Source organism: Trematomus bernacchii, unplaced genomic scaffold, assembly GCF_902827165.1.
Source record: "Trematomus bernacchii unplaced genomic scaffold, fTreBer1.1, whole genome shotgun sequence".
Taxonomy (NCBI): domain Eukaryota; kingdom Metazoa; phylum Chordata; class Actinopteri; order Perciformes; family Nototheniidae; genus Trematomus; species Trematomus bernacchii.
Window position 1 is genome coordinate 3,316,718 of NW_022988066.1, and position 27,809 is coordinate 3,344,526.

Genomic DNA, 27,809 nt, shown 5'->3' on the forward strand with positions numbered 1-27,809 from the left:
GCAGTAATGCTGTGTCCTGTCATACACACACTGTAGTGGTGTGAATGAGGTATAAGAGAGATTTTCCTTTTGGCTCTGTCTAGATACGAATTCATTTCATTTGAATCAGCCCTTGAGCTTTGAACCTCAGATCCTCTGTACCTGAGCACATTGGCCTTTGCTGTATAAGCAGCAATTCCACTTTGCAATTCAAGCCACTCCTTGCGTTGTCTGATCTGCTCCTCTTCACACTTTCTGGCTGCTGCGAGGCTGCTCTTCACACTCCATTGCATGTTTTTCTTTGAGGATAGCCGCCATAGCACTGAGAGCAGCCGCTTCAGCCTCCGCCTTGATACATGCAAAGAGATGGATGACATTTTGGACCTGTGGCTGGAGCGGCCAGCTGATGTGCATGTTCTTCCGGTTACATTAGAAATGCTGTCATTTGGACAGATATCATCAATTATCACATTAGTTTTGGTTGCAGCATTGACATTTACCACATCATCATCAATTGGATGTGTAAATTGCTCCTTTGTAGTTTGCAACCACCTTTCCATTGTATTCATAATTTCTCGATTGCTGTGCATTCGTGTTTCAAACCATTCATTTTGTTTTATAACTTCATCCTCTGGTATTAATGGTTTCAGTGACTCATGCAACTCATTTAATTCGATCATTGTTTTCACAAACATTTCACACATGGATTCCACCTCAGACACATTTTGGCTTGAAAGTATCAATTGTTCAACAGCCTTTGTTAATTTATGCAGTTTCTTTATCGTTGAATTCCTTTAATTTTGAATTGATGCTATTTTTGACCGAGCCCACTCTCTGTATCACTTTGATTGGCAGGTGCTTTAGGCCGACTCCCCTCTTGGCTCATTTTGACAGTAACGCAGCAGCTGCGGGAGGTTTTATTTTAGAATTGTCGCAGGATTTACCATTATCCTGATATGAGAAGGTCTTTCACAGCTTGTAACAATTCTTAACGATCCTACCGTGGTTCCGCGTGGCTTTCACAGCGTTCACATGTCAGCAATCATCTGGAGCTGTGTGGGAGCGCAGCAGCTCCTTCTTCCGTGTCCGAGATCCTCCGATTCATTCATTGGAGCGTGTTTTTCAACAAGTGTAGCGGCGATCGCTCATCGAAAAAGGCCACTCATGGAGGTTAGCAGTCAGAGTTCCCAACGCGTGTTGTGGTGAAGGATGAGGTCCACCATGACGTAATTTATAATGCTTTATGTATTTGTCCAAGGTTAAAAGTTCTTTTACGACTCATTTATCTAAAATCTTGTTTAAAACATAACGATCACGCACACGCTCAGACACAAACAATCACGGTCAACACGGTTGAAAAACGTGTGGCTTCCTCTCTAACCTCTCATCCCAGCTGATCACCTATGCCGATCACCCGTGCCCACATATATAGGTTAATTACCTCCCGTGCTCCCAGGTGCGCAGATTGGATGATGACGCGTTCACACACAAACCCCGTGCACAACCCAAAGCAAATTGGCTCCAACACACACCACTAAGTCACTTTGGAAAGGTTGTGTTAGCTTCCAGTTGTTAGAGTAAGGTCGTTGAGTTAATCCATAAGGATATTATTGGATTCTAATAAAATTATTGCATCAGATAGGAATGCCATTTTTTTTTTTAAGTGACTATTTGTGATTTAGTGATGTTGAGAAATCAGGTCATTGTGATATGGTAGCTTCATACATTTAAACTGGAAAATGTTCATTAACACTTGTAAAACAGCAAGAAAAAGAAACACGATTTATTCTAAATGCTTTATTACTCTAACAAATTAAATAAGAACATATAATACAAGGTGTCCAAGTCTTTGATTACAATAAAGCCTATTATTAACATTATTTAAATACAGTATCCAATGTCAGTATTTTACTGCAGCATTTAACCTAATATTCCTCAACATTTTCCAAAATCTGAGGCTTTTCCCCAAAAATGTCATGTCCAAAAGATCGCCAAAATTGTTGGGTTATCATCATGGTGCCGTCATGATCAGTATGTTTACATGAACACAAATAACTTGATTCATTGTAAGAGCACAGAAGGTAGACGTGTAATCAAACCGTTTATATGGTTTACTGTTCTCTGAATTTCAGCCTCAGCTTAAAACGGTTATGATGTTAATATGTAAATCAGAGTATTGCCTTGGAAAGTTTAATCAAAGTGTTCATGTTTGTGCAAGCACACTGATGTCATGGCTGTGTTCATTACTTGAGGGGACCCCACAACCTGATAAAGAATCAAACAGCCTAAAATTCATACGCATTTTAAACTTTTAAGCTCTTCTGACAACACTGCCCAGTCCTTGCTTCTTTTTTTGTTGAACAATCTTAAATTGTTTTGTCAAGTTACAAAATTAGGAATGCCAGGAACTGATGATGTTAAAGTGACAATGCCACTTTTGAGTTTCATTTAAATGTCTAAAACCACCAATCCAATGTAAACAGTAGATCACAGGTTGTTCTTCTCTCTGTCCAGTAGGACCTTTCTGTGATATCAAAGCAAGGACTTGACAATGATCTCAGAGAGCGAGGAAGTACAGACACCAACATTAGAATTTTAACAATAATTTTATAGTGACTTTTACTTGCTCACTGCAAGAAAAAAAAACAATGCCAGATTGGAATTCCCGTGTTCACATCACCAACCACTCTAATCAGTTGCAGGTGATAGAAAATCAGAAAAATAAACTCTTCGTCATAACGGTCAAGTCAAAACTTGACGAACAGCATGTGCAATAGAAATGATCCACATTGTGATCAATCCTTAGTAATGTGGTTGGAAAAGTGAGGCAAGTGTCACTCCCAGTTTTGTCTTCTGGTGGTGACTCAATAGCGTCTCCATCTTGTTTTCACACAATCCAACTTCAACAGTATTTTAAGCCCAAGTCTGGGCACAGTCAATTTCTTGTTTTTTAGCCCACTCCTGCCATCACCGTATTCCTATTTCTCAATTGCCCATTGTTGACTTAGTGTGCTTTTCCCCCTAAAATGTCTTTATCCCTCAAGTTGGCAGCAGTTAGCTGAGAAATCTTCAACCTGAGGAGAAAAATAAAAGATGTTACGAAATAATGACAACAAATTGTTTCTCATAAAAATGGAGGAAAGCAAGAGGGCTGTCTGTTCTGAAACTGTCAGCTGAAAATCCCCAGTTCCCCTTCACAAAGACACACATTACTGTTGGGGTGTTACAGTCTTGGTACAGTGTTTTGTTCAGTGATAACACTTGTAATTGGTGAGCGTGTGTTTGTGTTGTACCTTGTGTTCTAGTGGCTGGTAGGAAACTGTCCATGTGTGTTAAGCGAATGTTGCAGCTTTTCCTCTTTGGCCCTTCTGCTGTGGCAGAGCTGTGGAATAACACAAAAACAGTCAATACAACTTTATATATTGCACTTCTGATCACATTCAGACCCAAGTACACAATAAATCAGGACCATTTTGACACACGTAGTGCACTGCTCACCGTTCTCTTATCCATAAAGCTGGTGAGGAATTCGTCTATGTCCGTACGTCCCTCCAGGAAGTTTTCAGCTGTCTCCTCCGACTCCTCCTCAGCTTGGTGGGCTGCAATTTTTAGCCGAGCCTGTAGAGTACTTAGACTGCAACTCTAAAGGGGTATAAAGGAGGAAAAGACAAAAGTAAGAAACTGAAAGACAGGACTTTTCAGGGCAGTCTTTCATCAATGTTTGGGTTGGTTTCTTTAAAATCTTTAATTGGTAAAACCAATGTGGTCGGAGAGCATGATCACATCAAAAAGCAGAAGAGCATCCTCAGAACAAGTGCTTATGTCTAGTAGAAGACGGATGTTGGCATGTGGTTTCAGTTCAAACTAAACAGCAGTACTGCTACAATTCAAGGAACAACCCCAATGTTCAGTTTTGAGTCATCAATATAGTACAAATTGAGCAGATTTAACACAAAAAGGTGCATCTGCAATCAAAAGCTTTCATAAATCAAACCACAGTATGATCTTACCTCACTGAGTTCATGCTGTCTCTGCATCCTTGATTCAAAGGCAGACTTCATCTGAGTCAGCATTTCGTACTGTTAACAGATACAAAACATACATAAGATAGAAGAAAATATCATGAAAGTGGTATTTGTTTGTGTCTGTTTAACATAGGGAACGGAGTAGACTGGATGTAATATCTGACCTTGTAGAGCATTTCTTGTCTTCTTCCGTCCAGCTGTGGCTCCATCTGAAGATTTTTCTCTGTAAATGAGAGAAACGCAGAAGTCTTTGTAACGCTCAACTAAATGTAAACAGTTTTTCATGATTGACCATTAAGACCTCCTGTCCAGGTCCAGAAGAGGAACTTACTAGCCATGTCCACAATATTGGTGACCAGCTCTTCTTTATCACTGGTCACCTGTTTCAGTTGTGGCAAAGTCACAAAGAACTCCAGTAACATGTCCTCGTTTTCAGACATGTCCGACAACTGTGTCCCACTAGGGTGGGATACAGCAAAGGCGGTAAAGATGGGTAAATGTAGAGCAGGAAGTGAGAGGACAAGAACAAATATATTAAGTATGGGTGCAACAAAAACGATGACTTGCTTACACAATGACTCAATTCATATTATAAACTATGTTTTAATTTGAAAATATTTGGGAATACTTTACTTCAAGTCACAGAGTTCAGGAAAAGACTCAGGAATCTCAGGCATCCTGTACATGTGTCCGTTCAGTCCAGCCTGAAACAGACAGCAGTGGTATCAGCAAATCTCATTGTCCAATGCATTTATGTCAATGTCGATCCCAGCTTTGTCTGTACCAGACCTATCAGTTACCGGGAACGATAACTAAACTGAAAACTCTGCTTGGAAAATTATGGGTTTTAAGAGTGTCAATGTTTAAGACCACTTGTTTTACCACTCACTTTAAGTAATCGTTTCAATGTATTTAAGATCAAACGTTTATTGTCATTTGCAAAAAAAGCTACAGTGTAGCTGTATCTATTAAACACATATGTTATCAACCCACTAATGTTCATTATCCATTATCAGCATACCTCTGAGTCTCCAGTAGGAACAGGCAATGGCAGGTCAGATATCAGTCCGTATGGGGCTGGAGCTCGAGGCGGCCCATGGGCACTATCGACTCCTGGATGAGGCATAAGAGCTGGAGCTGGGCCGGGAGGCGGAGTGTGGCTGGGGCCAACGTGGCGGGGCCCATATTGGTAAGCCTGAGTGGGGTAAGGCGCCATGCTTGACTGCTTGTACATACTGCTGGGCAAAACCGGGAGAAAAATATCAGTTTTATTTTATTCATCAGCATCATTGTAAGAAACTTGGGATATTAGGAAACCATTGGACAGAACGTTTTAATTGTGATTATTATGGAGAAAGCACACATGCCTCAGACATGTTTTAGGAAATCAACTTTCAATTAATATCTCTGGAAGTAAAAAAACATACGATATCGTGCCAAATTTCCCTTAATGACCAAATGGTTTTTAGAGCTGCTTTCTTCTGCACTGCCCCAATTAAAACATAACTACAATTTGTCTGTAATAATACCCAGAGCAGCAGAACACATTTGTTGTATTGCAGTAATGATAAAAGACTTGACAAGTGTGCATGAATGTAAGAGGAAACTCACTATGGAAAGCCAGCAGTGCCGCTGGACATCAAGGCAGGAGGACTCTTCCAGAACTCGTCCAGCAGACTCTGAATGACCTTACCCAGATCTGAGTGCATCCCAAACTAAACACACAAAGACATTTTGAGTATTAAAAAACACAGACACGAAGAAGAAAAATTATGAAAACCCCAAAAAGTGAATATTCTTTATTGAGAGTATGAGGCACGGAGAGAAAAAACTAAAACAAGTTGATGTCATTGGGATAAACCAGGAGAGGGCTTGAAAACCCATGATATTTTCTCATGCCACAAGTATCTCTTTTATAATCAGGTTTTGTATTTGCTGTTTTGGCCCTATTTGTAAGAGTAAACACTTCCATGATGAACCTGGATAAGCCCTTCTCCTGGTTTTGGTACAAAATGAGAGATAGTGGCTGAGATGTTGAAGGGACAACTCAATGCTGGATAGACAAAGATGATCAAAAACCTGCGTTATGAAGGAATCATAAATACAAGACATAACAAACTGCTGCTCATCAGCAAAAACTATTTTCCTTTGACTCAATCATTTCAGTTTGAGTCAAATTAAAATATTTGGGACACAGCTTTGAGTAATTATCTTTTCCTTACAGTCCCTGTGCGGTGTTTCATTAATCGGCTTGTATTAACATTGCCCACTATTAAATTAGGTCATTGTTACTGAGTGTCAGCTGTCAAAATAATGTCAGCCCACTTTTATGTCACATAACCTTGTACTACTAATACTACCAATTAATCAACAGGAGAGATCAAACATTCCTGGAAGCATCTCTTGAAACCAAAATACCTACTTACATTAGCTATGAGGGGGCTGGTTATCATGGTGCCATTGTTACCATCGACTAAATGATGACCAACAGGGGGGTAGACACTAACCACCGGCTTCTCCTGGGGGAACTGAGGAGGCAGCAGTCTAGAGGAAAGAAAATGAATCATATGAACAGGATATATAACAAGTTAGAAGTGTGAGTATATTGCCCAGCTCTGTGTTCTTAATTCAAAAGCCTGAACATCACAGGAAAAATGGTAAAGGTCTATTTCTTTGTGAACAGCTGATTAGTTCTCTAACCGAAGCCTGTCGTACGTATCTAAAACTTATACTTACACATTGACACTAATGGTCGAGTTGTTGACAGTGAATGGTATTCTGTACTCCACATCCTTCTGGATCTCTGCGAGGCTATTGGGAAAAATAAATAATCAGTAATCATGATCAGTACATAACAAATGGACGTCCTCCATCAATTTTTATGAACATTACTCTGGTTTGGTGACAAATAGATACATAAAGAGAGGGCTTCAACGCCCATTCTCACCCAATAACACTTACTTCTGAGCAAAACAACATAGTAACAAAATGTAGAAGCAAATGTATTGTAATTATGTTCATCCCAGAATTAATTTGTCTCATTGTATTACCACCACAGGATGTTCCACCTGTAACAGTCAACCGCTGTTAGTGTCTGTTATGTTATTGATTTACTGTTTACTGCAATCATGGCTAGTAAGTTGATATCCGTATCAGGATAACTATCAGATTTTTCACCATTCTATACATCATAGTCTACTTTACAGCAAATAATTTAGCCCTAAATAAGACACATGTATGTTAAGAAGCTGTGGCTTTACAACCACACCTGTACACTGTATTTTAAGGAGTAAAAGACTGTACCTTTCAATGTATTACTTAAAATAACACATTAGCTGTTAAGGCCTCTGAAATCCCATGAGCCTCACAGCCATGAGAAACACAGCCATCACAAAGTGTGTCTGATCTAATTTATGAATTTCACACACATACTCTACATCAGAAGTGAGATTACACTGAGATGAAGAAATGCACTGAGAACTGTTTGCTGACAGTTGTTGTCCAACTGAGTAGAAAGACACAGCTATTTGTCACCAAGATATGGAGTACACAAAGGCTTTAAGACTTTAATCTTCACGTCTAACAAGCTAGCTCCTCCTAAAACTGCATGCGCGGTAAACACCGGAATGATCACAGGACCAGCGAGCCACAACACGTGTCATCATCCCTAAATATAGACACTGGAACTGTGACAGGCTGACTTGATTAGCTAGCGATCTAACACAGCTAGTTAGTTAGCTTTGAGTTAGCAAACATTAGCCGCTCAAAGACCACACCGGGGCATGTCAAAGCCGTGGTTGTGGTTTCACGTACATTCTTGGGTATAATTATGATACACTATCATACTCACAATGACACATTTAGGGTAAAACGAGACTACAAGCTTTATTATTTGTTAGCATAACGTCTTTCTTACGATTCAACTGTGAGCTCGGTGGCTAGCTATGCTAAGTAAACAACTACTGGCAGTAAACCTAGTTAACATGTTTAATCAACCAACTTTAATGTTATTAAAGTGACCAGGAAACCTTCTATTGACCATATATAACGACACAGTTAACACGCTAACCAGCAGCACCAGGGTCTGTTAGTGACAGGGTGCCGTTCACTTCACCTGGGGTGAGCGGCTTTGAGAGACTCGATCTGCCGCTGTCTCTGTTGCTGTAGGCTGTTCAGAGGGAGAGGTCCGGAGCCTTTGGACAGGGGGAAGAGCCAGTTCATCCTCTTCTGGAGAAACCACGGACTGATCTCGGTGACAGGATGTAAAGGCCGGCTACAGATGAAGAGAAAGTGAGAGTGTGTTGATCTGTGGCGCTAACCCCTGTTAGCTGTCTGACTAGCGACTCTGTTTGTTGTCCACACGGGGTTTACTTTGTAGTTACGTTACAAAGTCTGATGGCATGTCCTTATTTTTGTCGAATAAAACGTAAATTCCGTGTTATCTCCAAGCGTTTTCATATAAGTTCAGCGTTGTCATTAGTAGTACTGAGGTGAGAGTAAGTAAAGCTGAAGGAAGACAATAACCTTCGGGCAGCTTGTTCAACTTATTTACGTATTACGTAACGCAGCAATTCTGCGTAAAACGCCACATCCTGTTTTCATGATTGAAGTTGAAAAAAATGATAATGATGTAATGTAATGATTCAAAACGAAAAGAGCATAATTTTAAAAGAGTGTTTCACTATTAATCATTCCTTTCTGGAGTTTTATTATAATACAAATCTGAATTCCTTCCTTCCGCAACGGGGAAGTTTACATTATTACAACAGCTGAAATATAGTGCTATAACGTTATTAGTTAAGAGAATCAGTGGCGTTTTTATATGTACAAAAGTGGTGGGGCACAAAAAACGTAGATGTTTATATAAGCTTCTGCAGTGACGTGCAGTGAGGTTCATGGCTGGCGAGGCACTGGCACTGACTCTTCAGGTTTACAAATATTATATTTTGACCTAAATCAAAATATTGTAGTGACCACTATTTAACTAGGGTACATAATTCACGCATGGAACTACAGGTTGGGGGTATTGTTTCCGCCCGGACATATATGTTGACGGTACCTCCGGGGTACCTACTGTGTGTGTGTCTCTTTCACTTTCTCTTGCTCTTCTCGGCTCGACCCGACAGCATGTCGATTTCTGCTCCTCAATAAAGCCAGATTTGTACCTCCGATGCACCGCCTCCGACTCCCTTCTCTCGGCACTACAGTGCTGACCCTGACATAAGTCTCGCGAAGGTTCCGGGACTGTACCGAACACGGCAAAGAAACTCTTGTTTTTTCTCGAAATGCCGGGGATTTTTGGAGACCTCCGTAGCTGCCACGTGCGCACGGACTGAGGCTCGGTGCGCCCCACGGAATGGCTGGGAACGTCGCTCCCCATTCCCGCTTCGTCTCGGCACTGAAGGGCAGCAAGCCTTCCTGCTACGAGGGAACGATGCACGACCTGCTGGGTATGGAGGGACCCGACTTCTGCCTCGTGGGGCTGGTTCTTCGGGACATGCTGCATGTCCGGGCTGCGCTAGCTAACTCGGCTAGTGTTGAGCCCCGCGCTTTGGCCGAGGATGCTGGCCGGTTCCTCCTGGCCGCCCCGCGATTTTCCCCCGAGGTGCTTGCCACTGCTCGCTGCAGCACCTTCCCTGGTGGGGGCACGCCGCCTAGCAGAGGCTCCGGGGACGACGACGACAGCGACTACCGGCCGTCGAGACCGGCTGGCCTCGACGGCTAACGACAGCTATCGACATCCGACTGGTTTTTTATTTTTGTTTTGTTTTTTGTGGTGCCGGAGAGGAGGTTCGATCACGTCTGGTCGGCCTCGTGTGGATCCTCTCACGATTTCGCCCACCTGTTTTTGATCGTGGACAGGACGACCTTTTGAGTTTTTTTCTGGTGTCTGAGAGGAGGTTCGACCATGTCTGGTCGGCCTCGTGTGGACCCTCTCGCTGTTTCACCACCTCGACGGCGGTTTCGGACGTCACACACGCCTTCTTCGGCCCGTGGGTGGCGCGCTTCTGGACCCCGTCTCGCCTCGGCGGTTCCGGACGTCGCCCATGCCTTCATCGGCCCGTGGGTGGCGCGCTTCGGGACCCTGCCTGGCCTCACCTCTGACCGTGGCTCACGGTTCGCCTCGACGGCGCCCCGTCTGGCCTCTCCCCTGTCCATGGCTCCTTCCTTCCGGGGACACGGCTCCTTCCTCCCGAGGACTTCGTGCCCGCCGCCGCTGTGCCTTCGCCTGCGGCCGGGCAGCGCTCCTCCCTGCTGGGGACCACCGGGTTTTTCACGCCTGTCCCCTCGTCGCTACACGGCGACCCTGCTTTCTGCGGCCCCCTGACGTCGGCCCGTTCCGGCCCGCCCCCCACCCTCCGGTGGGGATGCCCTCGCCCTCGTTGGGGCCCCTACCCTCTTCTGTGGCCCCCTGCGACGGCCCGTTCCGGCCCGCCCTCCGGTGGGGATGCCCTCGCCCTCGTTGGGGCCCCTGCTCTCTCCTGCGGCCCCCTTCCAACGGCCCTTTCCATGGCCCGGCCCTCGACTGCGGCCCCGCCCTCCTCGGCCCCTGTGGTGCTTCCTCCCGGACGCGAGGATTGTGTCCATGGTTGAATTCTGGGGGGGCTTGTGTAGTGACCACTATTTAACTAGGGTACATAATTCACGCATGGAACTACAGGTTGGGGGTATTGTTTCCGCCCGGACATATATGTTGACGGTACCTCCGGGGTACCTACTGTGTGTGTGTCTCTTTCACTTTCTCTTACTCTTCTCGGCTCGACCCGACAGCATGTCGATTTCTGCTCCTCAATAAAGCCAGATTTGTACCTCCGATGCACCGCCTCCGACTCCCTTCTCTCGGCACTACAATATTCTATTATTTTCAAAAGCTTTTTTAGTCTGATGCTTCGATTAATTTAAACAGACAGTTCAACAAAAGGTTACCCAAAAAATTTAATTTGATCATTTACATATTGGATTGTTCTCTCTAAGATCCCTTTTTCAAAACAATTGTGGTCTTTCCTTGACTTGAAGATGAAGATCCATGCTATCCTTCTGGACAAAAATCTCTTAACTTTTTTGTAAAAGTCCTCCTTATCTTCTTGTAGTTTCAAAAGTTGAATCATAAATCTAATCGATAGATTAGATTTTGTTTTAAATATTGAAGTTAAAAGCATCCATCTGGTGCACTTTGAGAGCAAAATGAAGAGATCTATGGATACATCTCAACACCCATATGAAACAGAACTGTTTCAGAACCTCTCCTTCCACAAAGCCACTGACTTCATGTGCTCTTTGCTTGATTCATGCGTTCCAGTCCCTTATCCCTCGTACCAACCATCGGAGAAGGGGAAAAATCGGCCCGAAGCGCCAATAGTCTGGCCCCTTCTCCCGTTGGCACTCTGTCATTTTTTTGACAATTTTTCAAAACTTCATTTTTGATTATTTTAAGTTATAATTAAGCGTTTTCTTCAATTTTTTTTGCTTTCCACGGGTGGGGGCGCCTGGCAGGCCGCCTATGAGCACCCAAATTCGGCCTGGATCATCCAGGATTTGTGGGCTAAGCTCCATAAACTGACTAAATCACCCAGAGAGGTCACCTTTCTAGCCCAAATATATATAATACAAATACATTTAAATAGTCAAAGGTGCACTTGTGCTCTGCATTACCCGGAATTTTATTTTCATAGCCCCATGATAGTGATTAAAAATCATTTTCATGGGAAAAAGTGTTAAAACGCCTGATTAAATTATATGCAGGACCCCAGTGAGCTCCAGACTATGTGCATTGTGTTGGGGAACCATATAAATGATAGAATAAATGCATTTAAATGCAAAAATAATGATTTTAAAATCATTTTAGGGGGACAATTGTGGAGAGGAGCCTGAAAATGACTCTGCAGCAGGCTGCCTATGAGCACCCAAATTCGGCCTTCTTCACGGAACCACGACCCCTTCTGTGGAGGGTATTCTCGTGCCCCTGGTGAGCACACAATGACCCAGGAAAGAGTCTTCAAAACACAGGTAAAAGTGTGTTAAACAGTGGGGTAACATGTTTGAAATGACAGCACACTGCTGCTTGTTGGCAGGCTGACTCACTTGACTTGTCTCACACACACCCAGGGGGGGAGAAAGAGGACACATTGACCCAGGAAAGAGTCTTCAAAACACAGGTAAAAGTGTGTTAAACAGTGGGGTAACATGTTTGAAATGACAGCACACTGCTGCTTGTTGGCAGGCTGACTCACTTGACTTGTCTCACACACACCCAGGGGGGGAGAAAGAGGACACATTGACCCAGGAAAGAGTCTTCAAAACACAGGTAAAAGTGTGTTAAACAGTGGGGGTAACATGTTTGAAATGACAGCACACTGCTGCTTGTTGGCAGGCTGACTCACTTGACTTGTCTCACACACACCCAGGGGGGTGAAAGAGCACACAATGACCCAGGAAAGAGTCTTCAAAACACAGGTAAAAGTGTGTTAAACAGTGGGGTAACATGTTTGAAATGACAGCACACTGCTGCTTGTTGGCAGGCTGACTCACTTGACTTGTCTCACACACACCCAGGGGGGGAGAAAGAGGACACATTGGAGCACACAATGACCCAGGAAAGAGTCTTCAAAACACAGGTAAAAGTGTGTTAAACAGTGGGGTAACATGTTTGAAATGACAGCACACTGCTGCTTGTTGGCAGGCTGACTCACTTGACTTGTCTCACACACACCCAGGGGGGGAGAAAGAGGACACATTGACCCAGGAAAGAGTCTTCAAAACACAGGTAAAAGTGTGTTAAACAGTGGGGGTAACATGTTTGAAATGACAGCACACTGCTGCTTGTTGGCAGGCTGACTCACTTGACTTGTCTCACACACACCCAGGGGGGTGAAAGAGCACACAATGACCCAGGAAAGAGTCTTCAAAACACAGGTAAAAGTGTGTTAAACAGTGGGGTAACATGTTTGAAATGACAGCACACTGCTGCTTGTTGGCAGGCTGACTCACTTGACTTGTCTCACACACACCCAGGGGGGGAGAAAGAGGACACATTGACCCAGGAAAGAGTCTTCAAAACACAGGTAAAAGTGTGTTAAACAGTGGGGTAACATGTTTGAAATGACAGCACACTGCTGCTTGTTGGCAGGCTGACTCACTTGACTTGTCTCACACACACCCAGGGGGGGAGAAAGAGGACACATTGACCCAGGAAAGAGTCTTCAAAACACAGGTAAAAGAGACTCGGCGATGGTACCATTGGATGCGGGATACGTGGAAATGGGGGGGGTACAGAAAGGCCTGAACCGAACAGAGCTTGTCATCAAAAGTTATGGATTAGTAGCAAGATTTCACAATGTAGCTCTCCAGAGTGCTGAAGCGTAAGCTGGTAAGCTGGTAAGCAGAACGCTACTTTTGGTAAGCAGCACAGTTACTTCGTGGACACAAATCCCATCCGCTTATACTGGCATTGTACATTTATGGTAGGATCAGGGATGGGCCAGTTACTTCGTGGACAAAAATCCCATCCGCTTATACAGGCATTGGACATTTATGGTAGGACAAGCCAGGGAAGGGGCCATAATCCTGGGTATACATTTTGTAAATAGTGCAATACCTCCAAGGCGCATAACTGCACTTTACAAGCCAGGGAAGATGCCTGAATCCTGGGGTAAACATTGTTTAATTGTTTAAGTGTTTTTAAATGTATGGAACAGTGTTTTGTCTCTTTCAAAACTCTCCCGTCATTGGCCGGATACATGGGGACGATTTTATATTCACTATGACCGTTACTATTCCAGTGAGACGAAGTACGTCCAGTGACGGGAGTGATCCCATGTTAATTTTGTCCGAAAACCAGAGCATTCCCTTATCCCGAAGAAGCAAAGAACGATCATCAATGACAGAGAGCATATGAACTGAATCATTACTCTGTGTCCGCTTCACGCTCAGAAGGGAATATCACGTCTCATCATCGTGGGCAGCGAGACCAATCACTTTAGAAACACATTTCTCAAGTCAGAAACTATAGAAATGATCCCTGAAAGTATAGTCTTAGTTTGTTGAAGGGCGAAAACTGCATCTGATTCACAGGAAACGTACTATCACTGAGGGTTCCTGCCTAACAATAATAAACGTGTCCATTTCGTCATGTCATGTGATTGATGTTATTAACAGCAATGCAAGTTAGCTTGTGGCAAAGCATCAATTATCCTTATGATAAACAGTATGACCTTTAACGTAAGTTAAACCATGCCTGTATCAGATTCAAGTTAAAGCGCAGAAACAGTGACCTCTATAGGAGAACACAGCAAATAGCTGCAGGGGAAAACAAGCGCAGTTCAATCCGCAGCTGCTGAGGACACAGCAACGAGGTGAAATTGACAATGGCCCTTTCTCATGTCTTCAAATGTTCCTCCTCGACTCCCCTCCTCGACTCCTATCCTCGAGACTTAGTCCCGCCCACAGGAGATGCGAGCGGAGGAGCCGAGGAGGGGAACCGAGGAGAGAGGAGGGGAAGCAGCAGGTGGTTAGAGAAATGAGAACTCCTCTCCTCTGAGTGGTCATATTAAAGAGACGTCCGTTAATTATGACAGGAGGCACAGCAGCCCTCTGTCTGATGGACAGATGTGTTCATGACGACTTATATATTTACTTTTAATTCATTCACAGTGCGGTATAATGAGACAATAACAGGCTACAGATGCGGACATACACACAGACACACACACACACACACATATATGTATATATTTATATAAATATATACAATTTCAGAATCAAACAGAGCACTCTCATAATAACGTAACACTATCAGAGACTGGATATATCCCCCCCCCCCCCTCTCTGGTCGCTACAATGAGGGAAATAAATGACGGGCCAAAAGTTTTATTTACAAGTAAGCAGAGGACACCAAACCAACTGAGACCTGTCTGTCCGCTGCATCTACGCACACACTGCACCACACACACCTACACCACACACACACACACACACACACACACATACACCACACACACGCACCTACAGCTCCTAAAGCATATAATCAGGCTACAGCCGTTGTGTATTTTATTATGTGAAGCACTAAATGGTTTTAGAAAAATATCGACTTTGTTTGTAGATATCTACTAAACTAAAGCAAATAAAGAGAGTAGGCCTGTTATACTGAGTGATATGATATATATTATACACACTGCTCTGCTTTCTGCACGGACCTCACAGCTGTTCTCACTGTAAACATCGCGTCGCGATGAAAGCAGTTAATAAAATAATATCCAGGGGATGCATGCAGAGCTGTCATTGGCTGAGATAAGTCACGACTCTTTGAAACATCTCTGTTCCCGGAAATGCATCCACGGAGGAGCCGTGGAGGACCCATCAGTGTATCCTCGGTTATAGCTCCTCCAGAGAGCCTCCTCGACGCTCGATGCTCGGTCCTCGATGTGCATTTCGAGAAATGAGATGTCCTTCAACATGGCGCGCTAAAATTCATTTCCGGGTCACTACCGGAGGACCGAGGAGTCGAGGAGTCGAGGAGTCGAGGAGGAACATTTGAAGACATGAGAAAGGGCCCATGTGACTCTGACTTGAACAACACTGATTTGAACCTGTATCAAAACTTAAATTACAGCTAAAACACTGGCTTTAAACAGAACTGACAGAGCTTTAAAGCTGAACATGTTGACAAACAAAAGGCATACCGACTATGTGTGCTGTGGAGTCTGGTGCTCAAACAATGACTTTTCCTCACAACACTGTTTAAGTGTACCTGCTTTCTAGAATAAGGGCTGCGTTAAGTCAAAGACCAAATCACAAGCGACAACGAGGGCTCCCACTGACTGGATGAAATAATGTCTGATGAAAATGATACGAGGCGACGAAATATTTGAACCTATCAAGACATAAAACATGTCACAATGTTTTAGCGCGTTGCACCTATTTAAGAAGTTTTTATATTGTACTGATACTGACTACCACTCTGATCATATTCCCTTCCTCAATACTCCTGAAGAAGCAAAGAACGATCATCAATGACAGAGAGCATATGAACTGAATCATTACTCTGTGTCCGCTTCACGCTCAGAAGGGAATATCACGTCTCATCATCGTGGGTAGCGAGACCAATCACTTTAGAAACACATTTCTCAAGTCAGAAACTATAGAAATGATCCCTGAAAGTATAGTCTTAACCTTACGTTGGCTGAAAACGGAACCTAATTCACAAGACTACCTTTCTCAGTCATGGTTCCTCCCTACCGTAATATCTGACAGAGGTCACCACTGAATGAGTACCTCACAACTTTTAATAGTACCTACATCAATTTAGTCTAATCTTTTAAAACAACAGTTTTATTCAATCTCACAGTTCAATTCTATAGACCCACAATGCATTGCGAATTGAGTCACACAACGTCTGTGCTATTTGTTGTGTGTTTTATACGGATTGTACGAGCCGAACCTACACAATTAACGGTAGTTTTCAATGCTTAAAAATAAGTCAACAGCGACGAAATGTAAAGCACTCAAACAGTATTTAAATTGGTTTACATGTGATATATGCTGAACGGTGCGTCGTATCTAATGTTCCTGACAGAAACAGGTCAGCGAAATGAAGTTCCGTGTTTTACTCCAACAATGGATACGCATAGTTTTAAAAATGTTAACATTAAAACTTTGGAAATAACCACGCAGAATAAGTGGTAAACGATTACGGACAGCGAAATTATATTGTAAAATATGGGGGCGCTGCATGTTTTACTGTGACACACCGCTACTGTTGCAGTTTCATCAGTAGGCCTACTGACACACGATGGCAGCATTTCTGTAACAACTTTATCGAGGACAAATTCATTAGAAGTAGCCTAGAAGAGCTCCTCCATCCTGTTCTAAAAACAAGTAACGTTAAAGAACACACTCTCACAAATATGGTCTTTAAAGCTGTATAACTTATTCATAACTTATGACATCTGATAACAACACTTACATTGTGTACCTTCTTCTGCAAAAGGTAATTAACACAACATGCGTTTAACGAAAAATAATGACGGCAGGTGAGGTAATGTTATTATTATTATTTTTTGTAAGATACATTTCTCTAAACAAACACACATTTATAAATATTGGAAGAGAAGATAACAACAGTATTATGGGATCCGGTAACCAGCATACACCATAAGCTGATATCTTAAGCGTGTGTAGCAGGTTATCATTTTAGCCTCATAACTACCAACAATGTGACAACAAACTTACTAAAGTCCTCAGCAGATTTGGGAGTTCAGCATTCAACAAATAAACATACCCTGAATAAATTAAAATGGTGTGATATCTCCATCTTTGTCAGTTTAAAACAAATTACTTAAAGGTGGGGTATGTCATTTATTTCAGAAACACTTTATGTTATATTCCATGGAATGCTCTTAACATCCCGATAGCAATGAATATATTACATTCTTTGACAATAAATCATAGACTGTATATATAAATAAAATACATTAAAAAATGTCATCTGTGGAAGCCGTAGCGCTGTAAAAAGCACGACCAATCATTTTAGCCCGCCCAGCTAAAATAACTGGATGGCCTACCTGCCTGTCAGCCTTCCATCTGTGCACAAACTTATCTCGTGCCCTCATTGGTCATGTGCGCGTTCGTGTGTGTTGGAGGAGGGGCTCTGTAAGGAAGTCCGAAGGAAGAGGCAGATTTTTTCCGGTTGTGTACTTTCAAATTCTAGTGCACTCGAGCTGGTTTCTCCAAAATGACATACCCCACCTTTAATGTGTTTCCTTGTGAATGCTCAGTGAATAAATTAGCATGTCTGCTTAAAATAGTTTATTCATGCATGGAAATTAAATCACCAGGTCCACTTGTGGGGACAAATTCATTATTGCAAACACGGTTAGCATTATTTACATCATGAGAAAAAAGTTTCCAACAACCTTCATTTCAATATATTTTAAATATATTCCACATTTCCACATCAAGACACAAAAAATTCACAAACACTCAAAAATGATATTCAATGATTCGTGCTATATTAAAAACATTAACGATTGGGTCACAAAACACATAATGTAGTCATTGCACATGTTCGGCAATTATGTTGCTGTATAGAGCTACACAGTGCTGAATAAGTAGCTTAGTTTGGCTTGCTATGTGATATTTTCTCAGATGAGAAAGGGAATGTAAAGAAGGCACTGATGTGGATATCTATGTCATATATCTTGCCATATATATTGTCATACATGCAACTAAGACAACACAAAATATCCAAAACCTTAATTGATCCAGTCATGTCATATAACAGTACAGTCACAATAATACAAAAAAAATATCCACCATGTTCTATGCTGTCCAGGTCAAAGACATAACCTATGTAGTACTATTAAAATAATATAGCATCCTTACTAATGGTGTGTATATACTCTCTTAGTGTAGTAAAATAAACTATACTGGCTTTAATAGATGTGATCAAACTAAATGTAAGCGAGAAAGAGACTGAAATAGATACAAATAAGAAAAGACAATAAATATGAACTATAACTTTGTTTAATTCTCTAATTTCAGTGTTTTATTTATTAATGTTGTGCTCTTTCAGTTGTTATAGCTTGTAGTGCAGTGTTCTTTCTTACTTTAAAAGGAATATATTATAAATGTAATTGGTAATTAAAAAAGCTCATCCATTAAGTGAAAACATTATAAGGGTTGGTCAAACTTAAAAAGTAAAACAACAGTTTTCATAGCGTTTTTTAAATGTATAGCAAATATAAATAATCATTGGTTGTAGCCCTACTAACTTGTAGAGGTGCTCGGAAAGTAAAGACTACACTATAAATTATATTTGGCATCAGATCAACTGGAATGACTGGTAAAACCAGAGGTAAATGGTAGTGATGTCAGTCAGCTGTGTTCAGGTCCAATGGAGATCTGTCTTATTAACAGTGTTGTGGACTCAGGCCACTAGATAAGAGATGAATTTGACTTATTCCATTTCAGAACTACTTCTTCATCTTTTCTCATCCTCCTCCTCTACATCTTCTCCTTGTACTTCCTCCAGAGCTGCTTCACTTGTCTCCTGGCTCCAGAGCGGACACAGCCGGAGAAGGAGTGGTGTCGGCCCTTCACCTGGTAAACACCGAGCAGAGAGAGGCACCGTCACGCTGGGAGCCAGAAGTTAGTTCTTCTAAAGTAACTGTGAGTTATGCTATTGCTACAGTGACAATAATATTCAAATCACATTTACATAAAAACCGAGTGGTGTTTTTTCTTTTATCTCATACTGTTTGTTTGAGGAAAGTTACGTTAAATGTTCTCGAAAATAAAAAAAATACTTTGCAGATACTTTTGAACTGTGAAAAGACACTGAGGATCTAACTCACTGTTGCAACTTCACCTTGAAAATGTGCCAGTTTTGGAAGTACAAGTTATGGTTAAAGTGACGAAATGTACACATGGCATGTATTTCTGTTTCAAAGAGAGACAAAGCTAGCAAGGCGAAAAACACATTTAGCACGTAACAGAACATTTGGCTGTAATTAAGTTGTTAGTATCTGACTTAACTCAAAATTGCATTAGAGTAGAAACAGGCACAATCAAGGTGAAGGTTGAACATGTGAGTTTTAAAGCCATATTACTATTGACAAGTCATATTCCAGGTCAAATGGTTAAAGGTAAAAGAGGAAAAGTGAGGGTTATTATTGTAGCTGATTTGGTTGTCACTTTCAAATATGTAATGAATATGTTTTTGAAAAGAATACTCAAACTCTAGATATCAAATTCAAATGATGAGAACAATGAAGATCAGGAACTTATTATAACTTTATGTTGTTAATGCTGGTACTTATCTGCCTGCAAGCTCCCTCTTCAGACAGGATTTAAAGGAGACGGCACGCTCCAATGATTTATATCCCTAAGAGGTCAGTAGATAGGACGTCATAGCAGAGGAAACAAGTTGAAGAGAAGGATGGGGAATAAGAGAGGCAGAGAACAGATTTGTGAGAGGAGGGAGAGTTTGTAATGATGGCAGCAGAGATGAGTGTGGCAGAAAGAGAAAAGATGTAAGCAAAGCAAAGAAAGACAGAAAACTGTTAATGAGCCAAGACTGTGAGGCCAAGACAGACAGCATTCAAAGCATCCCATAACTTCTAGGTCCACTGTTGTGAATGTAAGTGCTGCTTTGAGCATCTTTTAAGCTTGTAACAACCTTACATCTAATGTATGTGTTTAACTGCTGTTGTAAATGAGGCTCTTGAGTGTAGTGTTGTATCACAATTCCCCACTAGAGGGCAGTATCCCTCCTCTGGAAGAACACTGTGAAGTAGCTCGAGGTGATTTCCAGTTCAGTTTTTTATCGCTTCATGTAATTCAGTGATGTTGTTAGCAGCTTCTTCCTAAGAGCTGTAAACCCTGTATGGCCAAGATATAACCCCCTGAGAAAAGGCACAACCATGTCAATATGTGTATGTTCCTGCATTCCTGTTCTTAGTCTTTAATGAAAGCTCATAATCAAAATGTATTTATGGGTTATGGTATTCCGTGTAGTTTTACACCTATGATTATTTTAAAGGGTTGTTTTTGTTACTCTGGCCGCAGGATTTGTTTCCTGTAGTTATTGGAGTTCATTTGCAGGGGCAGCAGGGCGATAATGGCCAGTGTTGTTTTAAAATAATTTACAATGAACAACCTTTTAAACAGCAGGGGGTCTGGTAGTTATAGCAATTACTCTACAACTCGAACAAACAAAGCCCACTTTACAAAAACAACTGTTAGATTGCTACCTTAATGCTGATCTTTTCCCTGTTCTAATTATTTGCCATTGTTCACATTTTCTTTTTAAATGTGTTAACCTATGACAAGAAGGTGTCATGTCATCTTATTGTCCTCGCTGTGAATTATATTTGGCCCATAGATCTATCATTTTAGGCTGAGTAGTTAGTCTGAAATTGCTTTGTCTCCACTGCAACACTTATTGTTTCTTTCCTCACCCTGGCTCCCCTGTGCAGCCGGTCCTTCATTATTCCAATGAACTCCTTGTAGGAGAGCTGGTCGTCGTGATCCACGTCAAAGATCTTGAAGATGGTGTGTACGAGGTGACGTGTCAGCTTCAGCCCAGTGGCCACATACACCGCTCTTGCAAACTCATCTGGTAGAAGAGAGAGCAAAAACAATTCTGATTAATTCGGCCACTTGTTGTACACTAGGAACCCACCATCTGTATGTGTAAGCAGAGACCCTCGGTGACTGTAGCCTGCAGCACTTCCTACCTTGTCCAATGGAGCGAGAAGCAAAATTGTACATCTGCATGGCAATGGCAAAGTCCTCGAGGTTGTTGAGAAACTGGAAGAATGATCTGAACTCATCGAAGGTGATTCCCTGAAATACCAGAAAACAACACGTGAACCCCCCCAGAAATTGACTCAAGGGAGAAATATATTGATGAAATATTGATCCTGTCAAAGGACGTTGACAGACGTGCATATAGCATTCAATGAGGCAAATCCATTCTGTTGTCTGAAATATTAACCAACTAAAACCAGCTGACCATAACTCATACCATCAATCAATAACTGAGAGATTCCGTGAAGAAGTCCTATTAATGACATAAAAGGTCATTAATACCAGCATTGTGTGTGCATGATATTGACAATTTCAAACCTTCTTGCAGTGTTTCATACAAAGTAGTTGCATTCAATGCTAAAGCCATTCAACAAGTAGCTGTAGAAACCCCATGCTCTTTGCTGTGCATCATAAATCTAACTTGTGGCGGCTAAATTAATAACACACAGTATACAGTAAACAAAACCATACACTTCAACAAATAAGGAAATGCAGTCTTTGCAGGTTAAAATGAAAGGATGCAGATTAAAATACACAGAAAAACTACTAGTGTATCTTCCCCGACATGGAGAAAGAAATAAGTAACTAAATAGCAGGATAGACAGATTGTAACTGTGGGTTGTGTATCGTACAGGCAGAGACCAACCTCCTGCTTCTCCCACAGCATGAAAAGGAAAGAAGGGAGGGACAGAAATAGAATAGGGTTGCATAAGATGGCAATGTATAGCAATGTAGATAGATAGATAGATAGATAGATATTCCCATGCAGCTATACAGTATGTGCACTTGTGTGTGATTGTGTGTGTGTGTGTGTGTGTGTGTGTGTGTGTGTGTGTGTGTGTGTGTGTGTGTGTGTGTGTGTGTGTGGTCAAGTGAGGCAGTGGAGCGCTGAAGTGTGGAGAGCCACAACAGCCTCGGGGTTAGACAGTGGTGGGAAATTACGAATGCTCTAGATGGCTGGAAGGCAAGACCATAAAGCAGGAGGAAATCAAACAGATAAAGGATAAGGAAAGGTATCTGGTGTTATCTAAAATGTGCAACATTCTCTAATTACACATTTTACTACCACCTTTTGGTTATTCTGCAGCTATCATGTTTTTTTTTGCTTCATATTTTTAGTCCATGCTTCAAAGAGGACCTTATTAACTTTAGGAAATGTTAACGGATTATTACCTGACATCCTTACGGGCGCCATTAATTCCCAGAACTACAGCATACAACAGGGGATGGGTCTTTTAACAGGGGGTACGTGAACCCTATTCTGTCCTCACAGTTACTGCAGGGAGGTCACCAATTATTGGCAGATAATACTTTGACATTTTTTTTTGCTTTTAGAGACTAGAATGTCTGAAAAAACAAATTGGACCACCTTACTTGACAAGAGTGTATGTCTCAAAGCCATTGGGTAGGACACAATGTTTTGTGTCGAAAACTAAATTTAAAGGAACGTTAACATGTTATTCAGATGTTGTTGTTGTTGTTGTTGGATAAAGATAGTTTTATACTAGCGAACCAACACCTAACACGCAGAGACGCAAATAAAATGGCGGCTTCACAAAAACTTTTCAGAGTTTTATGGGCCGTGGTTTGCAATTCACCCAGCCAATCAGAAATGGGAACCTTTTTCTCCCCAGGAAAGTCCCTGCTCTCTAGCAGGGACTAAAACATGGGTGAAAAGGTTAGCAAAAAAAAGTTCTAGTTCCAGATCTTTTTGGTGTGAATGCAAAATCCCAGGAACTATCGGAACTATTCCTGGGAAAAGTACTCCGGTGTGAAAGCGCCTATAGATTTGAGGTATTTTTAGTGTGTGTTCCTTGGAAATAAACAGTGTGCTTGTATGTAGTTTACCTTCTCGTCAGGTATACAGTGGCGGACATTCTCCAGGTAGGCGCTGATGTTCTCCACATTGGTGAAGCGAAGCAGGATTTTGGCAAAGTCTTCTTCACTGATGGTGGTCATTCCTTTAGAGTAAGTCAGAAACTCAATTTCCAACATTTCTGTTTGGAGGTTATCCATAAACCTGAAAAACAGCCAGGACAGGAAAGGAGGAGAAATATATTTTACCTTAAGCTTTATCAAAAGAAACATGTTGCTATTTTGTGAATTTGTACCTGTAGAAGTCATCAAATGTAAGCTCTGCCTTCCCTTTCTTCCCAAAGAAATGGACCAATAGGGTGGTGTCGATTGTGATACTCTCATCTGCTCGCTATGAATCATCAGAGAGGGAAAAGCGACAGAGAGGATCAATGAGTGACTGATCAATAAACATCAAGCAATGTGATTGGAGGAAAAGCAGTGGGCGGGTCAAGTCCATCATCATCAATCCAACATGGCAACCGTGGTGCCAGGCTAGCAGGAAGCATCAACAACAAACTGTCAATCAAACGATCAGCTCAGACAAACAGTCAGCGGCCATCATGACATCAAACCGGTCTAGGCAGCAACTATGTTTAGGTTAAACCTCTTAAATGCGATGAGTATTGTGATAAATAACAGGCAGGTTCAGAATATTCCCACAATGATGGCAAAATGAAACTTAGATGAAACACTTTAAAGCTTTCAATATAATTAAGTAAGTGAAGAGAGAAATTGACAAAACGGGGGTAATAAGGTAAAAATGGACAGAAATGTTTTTGTCCATTTGACTATTTGCATTCTACAAATCAATATTATCCTTATCATTTGTTTTTGATAACAAAGAAAGGATATTAAATGAGAGGTATGGAGATATTTTTTTAATTTCATGCTGCCTAGACTGGTGAAGAGAGTTGCTGTAGCAGCATGAAACACAGACATCTTCTGGTCTGGTGAAGACACAAGGAGGGTTCGGACAGCAGAACACAAAGAGACACAGAGACACAATGAAAAACAGAGTCATGCAAATATTCATCGAGCCGGGAGCTGTTGAGCAAGAAAGTATAAGAAGGAGACACGAGCTGGAGAGTGTAGTCAATTGAAACAGCAGAGGTGAGAGAAAGAGAGATGGACAACTAATGGCGAGACATACAAACACACATAACGACATGCACTTCTCTGAATGCCACATTGACACTCATACACAACTTTGAATCAACAAGAGCAGCACGCAACAAACACACATAAGCACAAATGCAGAGAACAAAGCCGATCCCACCTTTTTCTGTCAACGGACGAGAATTATAGTGTTATATTTTCAACCTTTTGTTTTCCTTTTTATATTTTGACTTTGGTAACATATTCTTTAATTTAATACTTTGACTGTCTGGCTTCCCTCCACAGTTTGCAAGCATGTTTAAATGATTGATCCGGGTCATTTGAAACACATTTTACAGGCTTTAGGATGTTTGGTCTCATGCTATAATTTGTTGCTGAACATTTTCTAAATCCCTTACAAAAACAGGGTGAGTTTTATAAGGCTTCAAGGAAACTGTGCTAAGTATGTACTTCATGTCAATGCTCCCTTACACATGTATCTCAGAAAAAGGTGACTGTGCTTTACCGCAGTTCCAGAAAAGACTCAGCCAGCTTCAGTGCTTAAAGAGAGGATGTCAAACGGCCATCTTTATTCTCTCTATCTGCCATGCCCCACCCAGCCAACCCCCTCTGTCCAATCCACGGCCATGCTGAGCTATATGCAGACATATCAAGTCCTTCTAAAGTGGAAAAGCATTTCCATCATCAAGATATTGATCATCATCACAACCACAATGCCATTTGTGGTTCTACCTCAAGAGTAAAATCCTAAAATCCGACGTGGGACAAGAAGAAAATGTCACACAAAATCACACAGGTTTACAAACTATAAAGATTCACATCTCTGACAGATGTTGAATCTGTTGAGTTGTTTGTAGCGTTGTTAAATGTATATTCATTCTGTCAATAATTAGCACGTGATCAGAACAGAGTTGGTGGGAAAATGATGGAGAAAGTAAAAGACAAATTACAAGGAAATCAGAAGCATATTTTTCTATTTCAAGAATGAGACGGATGACACCCACTTATAGCCACCAAACGACACTATTAATAATCTAATATGGTGAGATGTAGCAGATTAGGGACTAACCAAATTTGAATGGACATACACTGTAGTCACATAACTCAGAGGATAAATATGTCTTCTCGGAAACAAACATTTAAAGTAAACCCTCTTTTAGGGCCACAAACATTTGTGTGACTCGTATCATTCAGTCTGTTTCTGATTCACATTGCAGTCTGGTCTCAGTCTTTGATTAGGAAGTCTTCTTTGATATAAACACAGACAAACGGACCTCCTATTTAAGTGTCTTGTTTTCATTGTCTCACTTATTCCAAGGTCTTTTCTTTAAGTCTCTGATTACTGACAAATGGGATAAAGTTTAATTTACTCTTTTATCTTGTGACTGACACATTACTGATGTCTTATGACACATGAGCAGTTCATACATCTAGACAGCATCCAGGTGCTGAGTCTCTGGTGAATTGTAAGTCTTGGTCATTGGCATCTTTCTCAAATACAGCAAGAATACTAAGCTTTAAAAAATTCCAACCAATGTGAGTTGGTTCTATTTTGTTTTTACAGAGTAAAGGTACAACACAAAGATGTTGAACCTTCTTATGATTATGTGTTAATGTTACTTTCCAGTTTGTTTGTTTCCCTGCAAGTATGCGTGTTGTGTTCGAAGTCCAACTAAGTCTGACCTCAGGTAAGACGTAATGCCAAACTGATCAAAACAAGCTTATCATTCCTGGAAGTGTGGCAGCAGCAGTGTGAGCTCATCATCCCCATGAAAACGTAATGGTTACCACGCCCACAAGACACGAGCCAACACCTGGTGTGTCTATTTGTCCATCTGTGTGAGTGTGAGCGTTTCAACAGACTTTGATCATGGAGCTGAAGGTAAAAACAGTAATTACTGATGTAAATACTAAACGTTCTTCCTCACCCTCCCTATCTGTGCGTAATACCTTGGAGGAAGAGCTCATTGTCGCTCTTTAGTCAAGTCAGTTAGACTGTCAGTCACTCACACCTTACAGCAAACCCTCCCTTCCCCCCCCTCCTGTTTTATCTCTCACCTTGTGTGTCTCCCCCCCATCACTTCTTTCTCTTTTATCCTGCCTCTGCTCTGATTTCCTTTCTCCTCATGCTACCCGTCAGTACCTCCTTCACCTGACAAACATGAAGGTGATTCGCTCTTTCTTTCCCTCCCTCCTGCTCAGCCTGTCAGTCAGTTCCTCCTTCTCCAGACAAAAGCAAAGATCTATAATGGTGACTAATCTGTTGAGTAAACACATCTCTCTCTAAATGCAACCTGCTTCTTTCTTTTCCCCTAAAAGTGTTTCCCGAACATCTTCTCTCCCCCACCCACTTTGTTCCTCACCATTTGACCTGTGTCATCTTCTCCCACCTGTTTGTTGTCTCCCTGATTGTATCTCTTCCCTTTTTTCTACCCCCTCAGGTTCCCTATGCTTATCTGATGTGGTGTTCTTAAAGATTTGTTACAGTTTTAAAATGTTCTTTCACTTGTAATATTCCCTTTTTAGTTTTATATATTTGAATCACACTTTCAATGCCCCTGTTTCTCTTGCTTTTATTTTCCTCCCCCATAGTCTGATTCGTCTGTTCTGTCCGTCTGACATCCCGTCAGATGAAAGGCTGCTGGGTGTAAATACAAGGTCAGTCCCATTATGCTCCACTGTCATTATCTCCACCTCAGCTTCCGCTGCCACCAGAGCACATAGCCTGTCATTAGTCACTTAGCTTACTAGCACTGTTAGCTGTTATTTATCATTCCCAGTAGCTTCACCTTCTGTTAGGAAGACTATTTTAGTTTCACATGCACAAGCCATTGGCTTGCAACAATGGGGCAGTCTGCTGACAGACAGCATTTTAAACAATGCAAAATGTTTTGATTTTTAGTTCTGTTTGATTTCAACAGATCGTAGGCCATTCTAGTCTGTTTCAAGATGGCAATGGCAGTTTGTCTCGTCCACCTCTTTGGTTGACTAAAATATCTCATCGACTTTTAGATGGATTGCAATTCATTTTCGTACATATATTCATGTTCCCCAGAGGATAAACCCAACTAACTGATTTTTACTCTACTACCAGAGGTTGACATTTCTTTTTTTCATAGTGAATTGTCTCTACTATTATTGGACGGATTGCCATGAGAAATCTTTAATCTTCCAAACACTTTGGTTCACGATGAAATACCTGCAAGTTAATAACGTGTCCCTCACTGTACTTTGTGTTTAGTGCATCCTGACCCGCTACACATGGCATACTCTACTTAACGAAATATCAACAGTATTATTGTTTTTAGCATGTTAGCATGCTGACGTTTGCATTGAACTTAAAGGTCCACTTTGTTTACATACAGCCTAACAGATCTGTGCATGGCTGTAGATAGTGGGTCTTGTTTTTCTAATTCTATCCAAAAAATGTTTTAATAAACATTTTTTTTAAATCTTGAATGTTGAAAGTAGATGTATAGGGTTGTTTGAAAGCATTACAAAAGCAACAGACCATTGTGTTTACAC

General features: G+C 41.5%; 2 protein-coding genes, 1 non-coding gene and 1 pseudogene across 9 annotated transcripts in view; all 4 read right to left on the bottom strand.

Moving 5' to 3' along the window:
• Positions 1-1,761: 1,761 nt before the first annotated feature.
• Positions 1,762-8,551, bottom strand: vps37a (VPS37A subunit of ESCRT-I). Of its 2 annotated transcripts, none has more exons than XM_034120703.1 (12): positions 8,119-8,551; positions 6,741-6,815; positions 6,431-6,548; positions 5,616-5,719; positions 5,026-5,239; positions 4,638-4,708; positions 4,336-4,463; positions 4,169-4,227; positions 3,990-4,058; positions 3,478-3,621; positions 3,273-3,361; positions 1,762-3,053 (listed from the first exon to the last, which is right to left on the bottom strand). In XM_034120703.1, exons 1-11 carry the CDS (start codon positions 8,223-8,225, stop codon positions 3,281-3,283), a joined length of 1,170 nt encoding a protein of 389 aa, XP_033976594.1. In that variant the 5' UTR covers positions 8,226-8,551; the 3' UTR covers positions 1,762-3,053; positions 3,273-3,280. The 2 variants fall into 2 exon arrangements, with proteins under 2 accessions (XP_033976594.1, XP_033976593.1); XM_034120702.1 differs by having other exon boundaries at positions 5,026-5,242.
• A 5,286-nt stretch (positions 8,552-13,837) lies between these two features.
• Positions 13,838-14,038, bottom strand: LOC117474833 (annotated as a pseudogene).
• Positions 14,039-15,954: 1,916 nt separating this feature from the next.
• LOC117474832 lies at positions 15,955-16,169 on the bottom strand. The gene has a single exon (XR_004555115.1). It is a non-coding gene; the product is annotated as a small nucleolar RNA U3 (small nucleolar RNA).
• A 1,623-nt stretch (positions 16,170-17,792) lies between these two features.
• micu3a (mitochondrial calcium uptake family, member 3a) overlaps positions 17,793-27,809 on the bottom strand; it is a 29,452-nt gene continuing 19,435 nt past the window's right edge. For 3 of the 6 annotated variants that reach the window (XM_034120767.1, XM_034120771.1, XM_034120772.1), the window contains 6 exons: positions 23,423-23,517; positions 23,160-23,331; positions 21,958-21,963; positions 21,239-21,347; positions 20,960-21,117; positions 17,793-19,100 (listed from right to left, as the gene is read on the bottom strand). In XM_034120767.1, the coding sequence (XP_033976658.1) occupies positions 19,005-19,100; positions 20,960-21,117; positions 21,239-21,347; positions 21,958-21,963; positions 23,160-23,331; positions 23,423-23,517 (636 nt within the window). In that variant the 3' untranslated portion in view covers positions 17,793-19,004. Of the gene's footprint in view, positions 19,104-19,815; positions 19,885-20,959; positions 21,118-21,238; positions 21,348-21,957; positions 21,964-23,159; positions 23,332-23,422; positions 23,518-27,809 lie in introns of those variants that run through there. The other 3 variants (XM_034120769.1, XM_034120768.1, XM_034120770.1) reach the window with 3 other exon arrangements.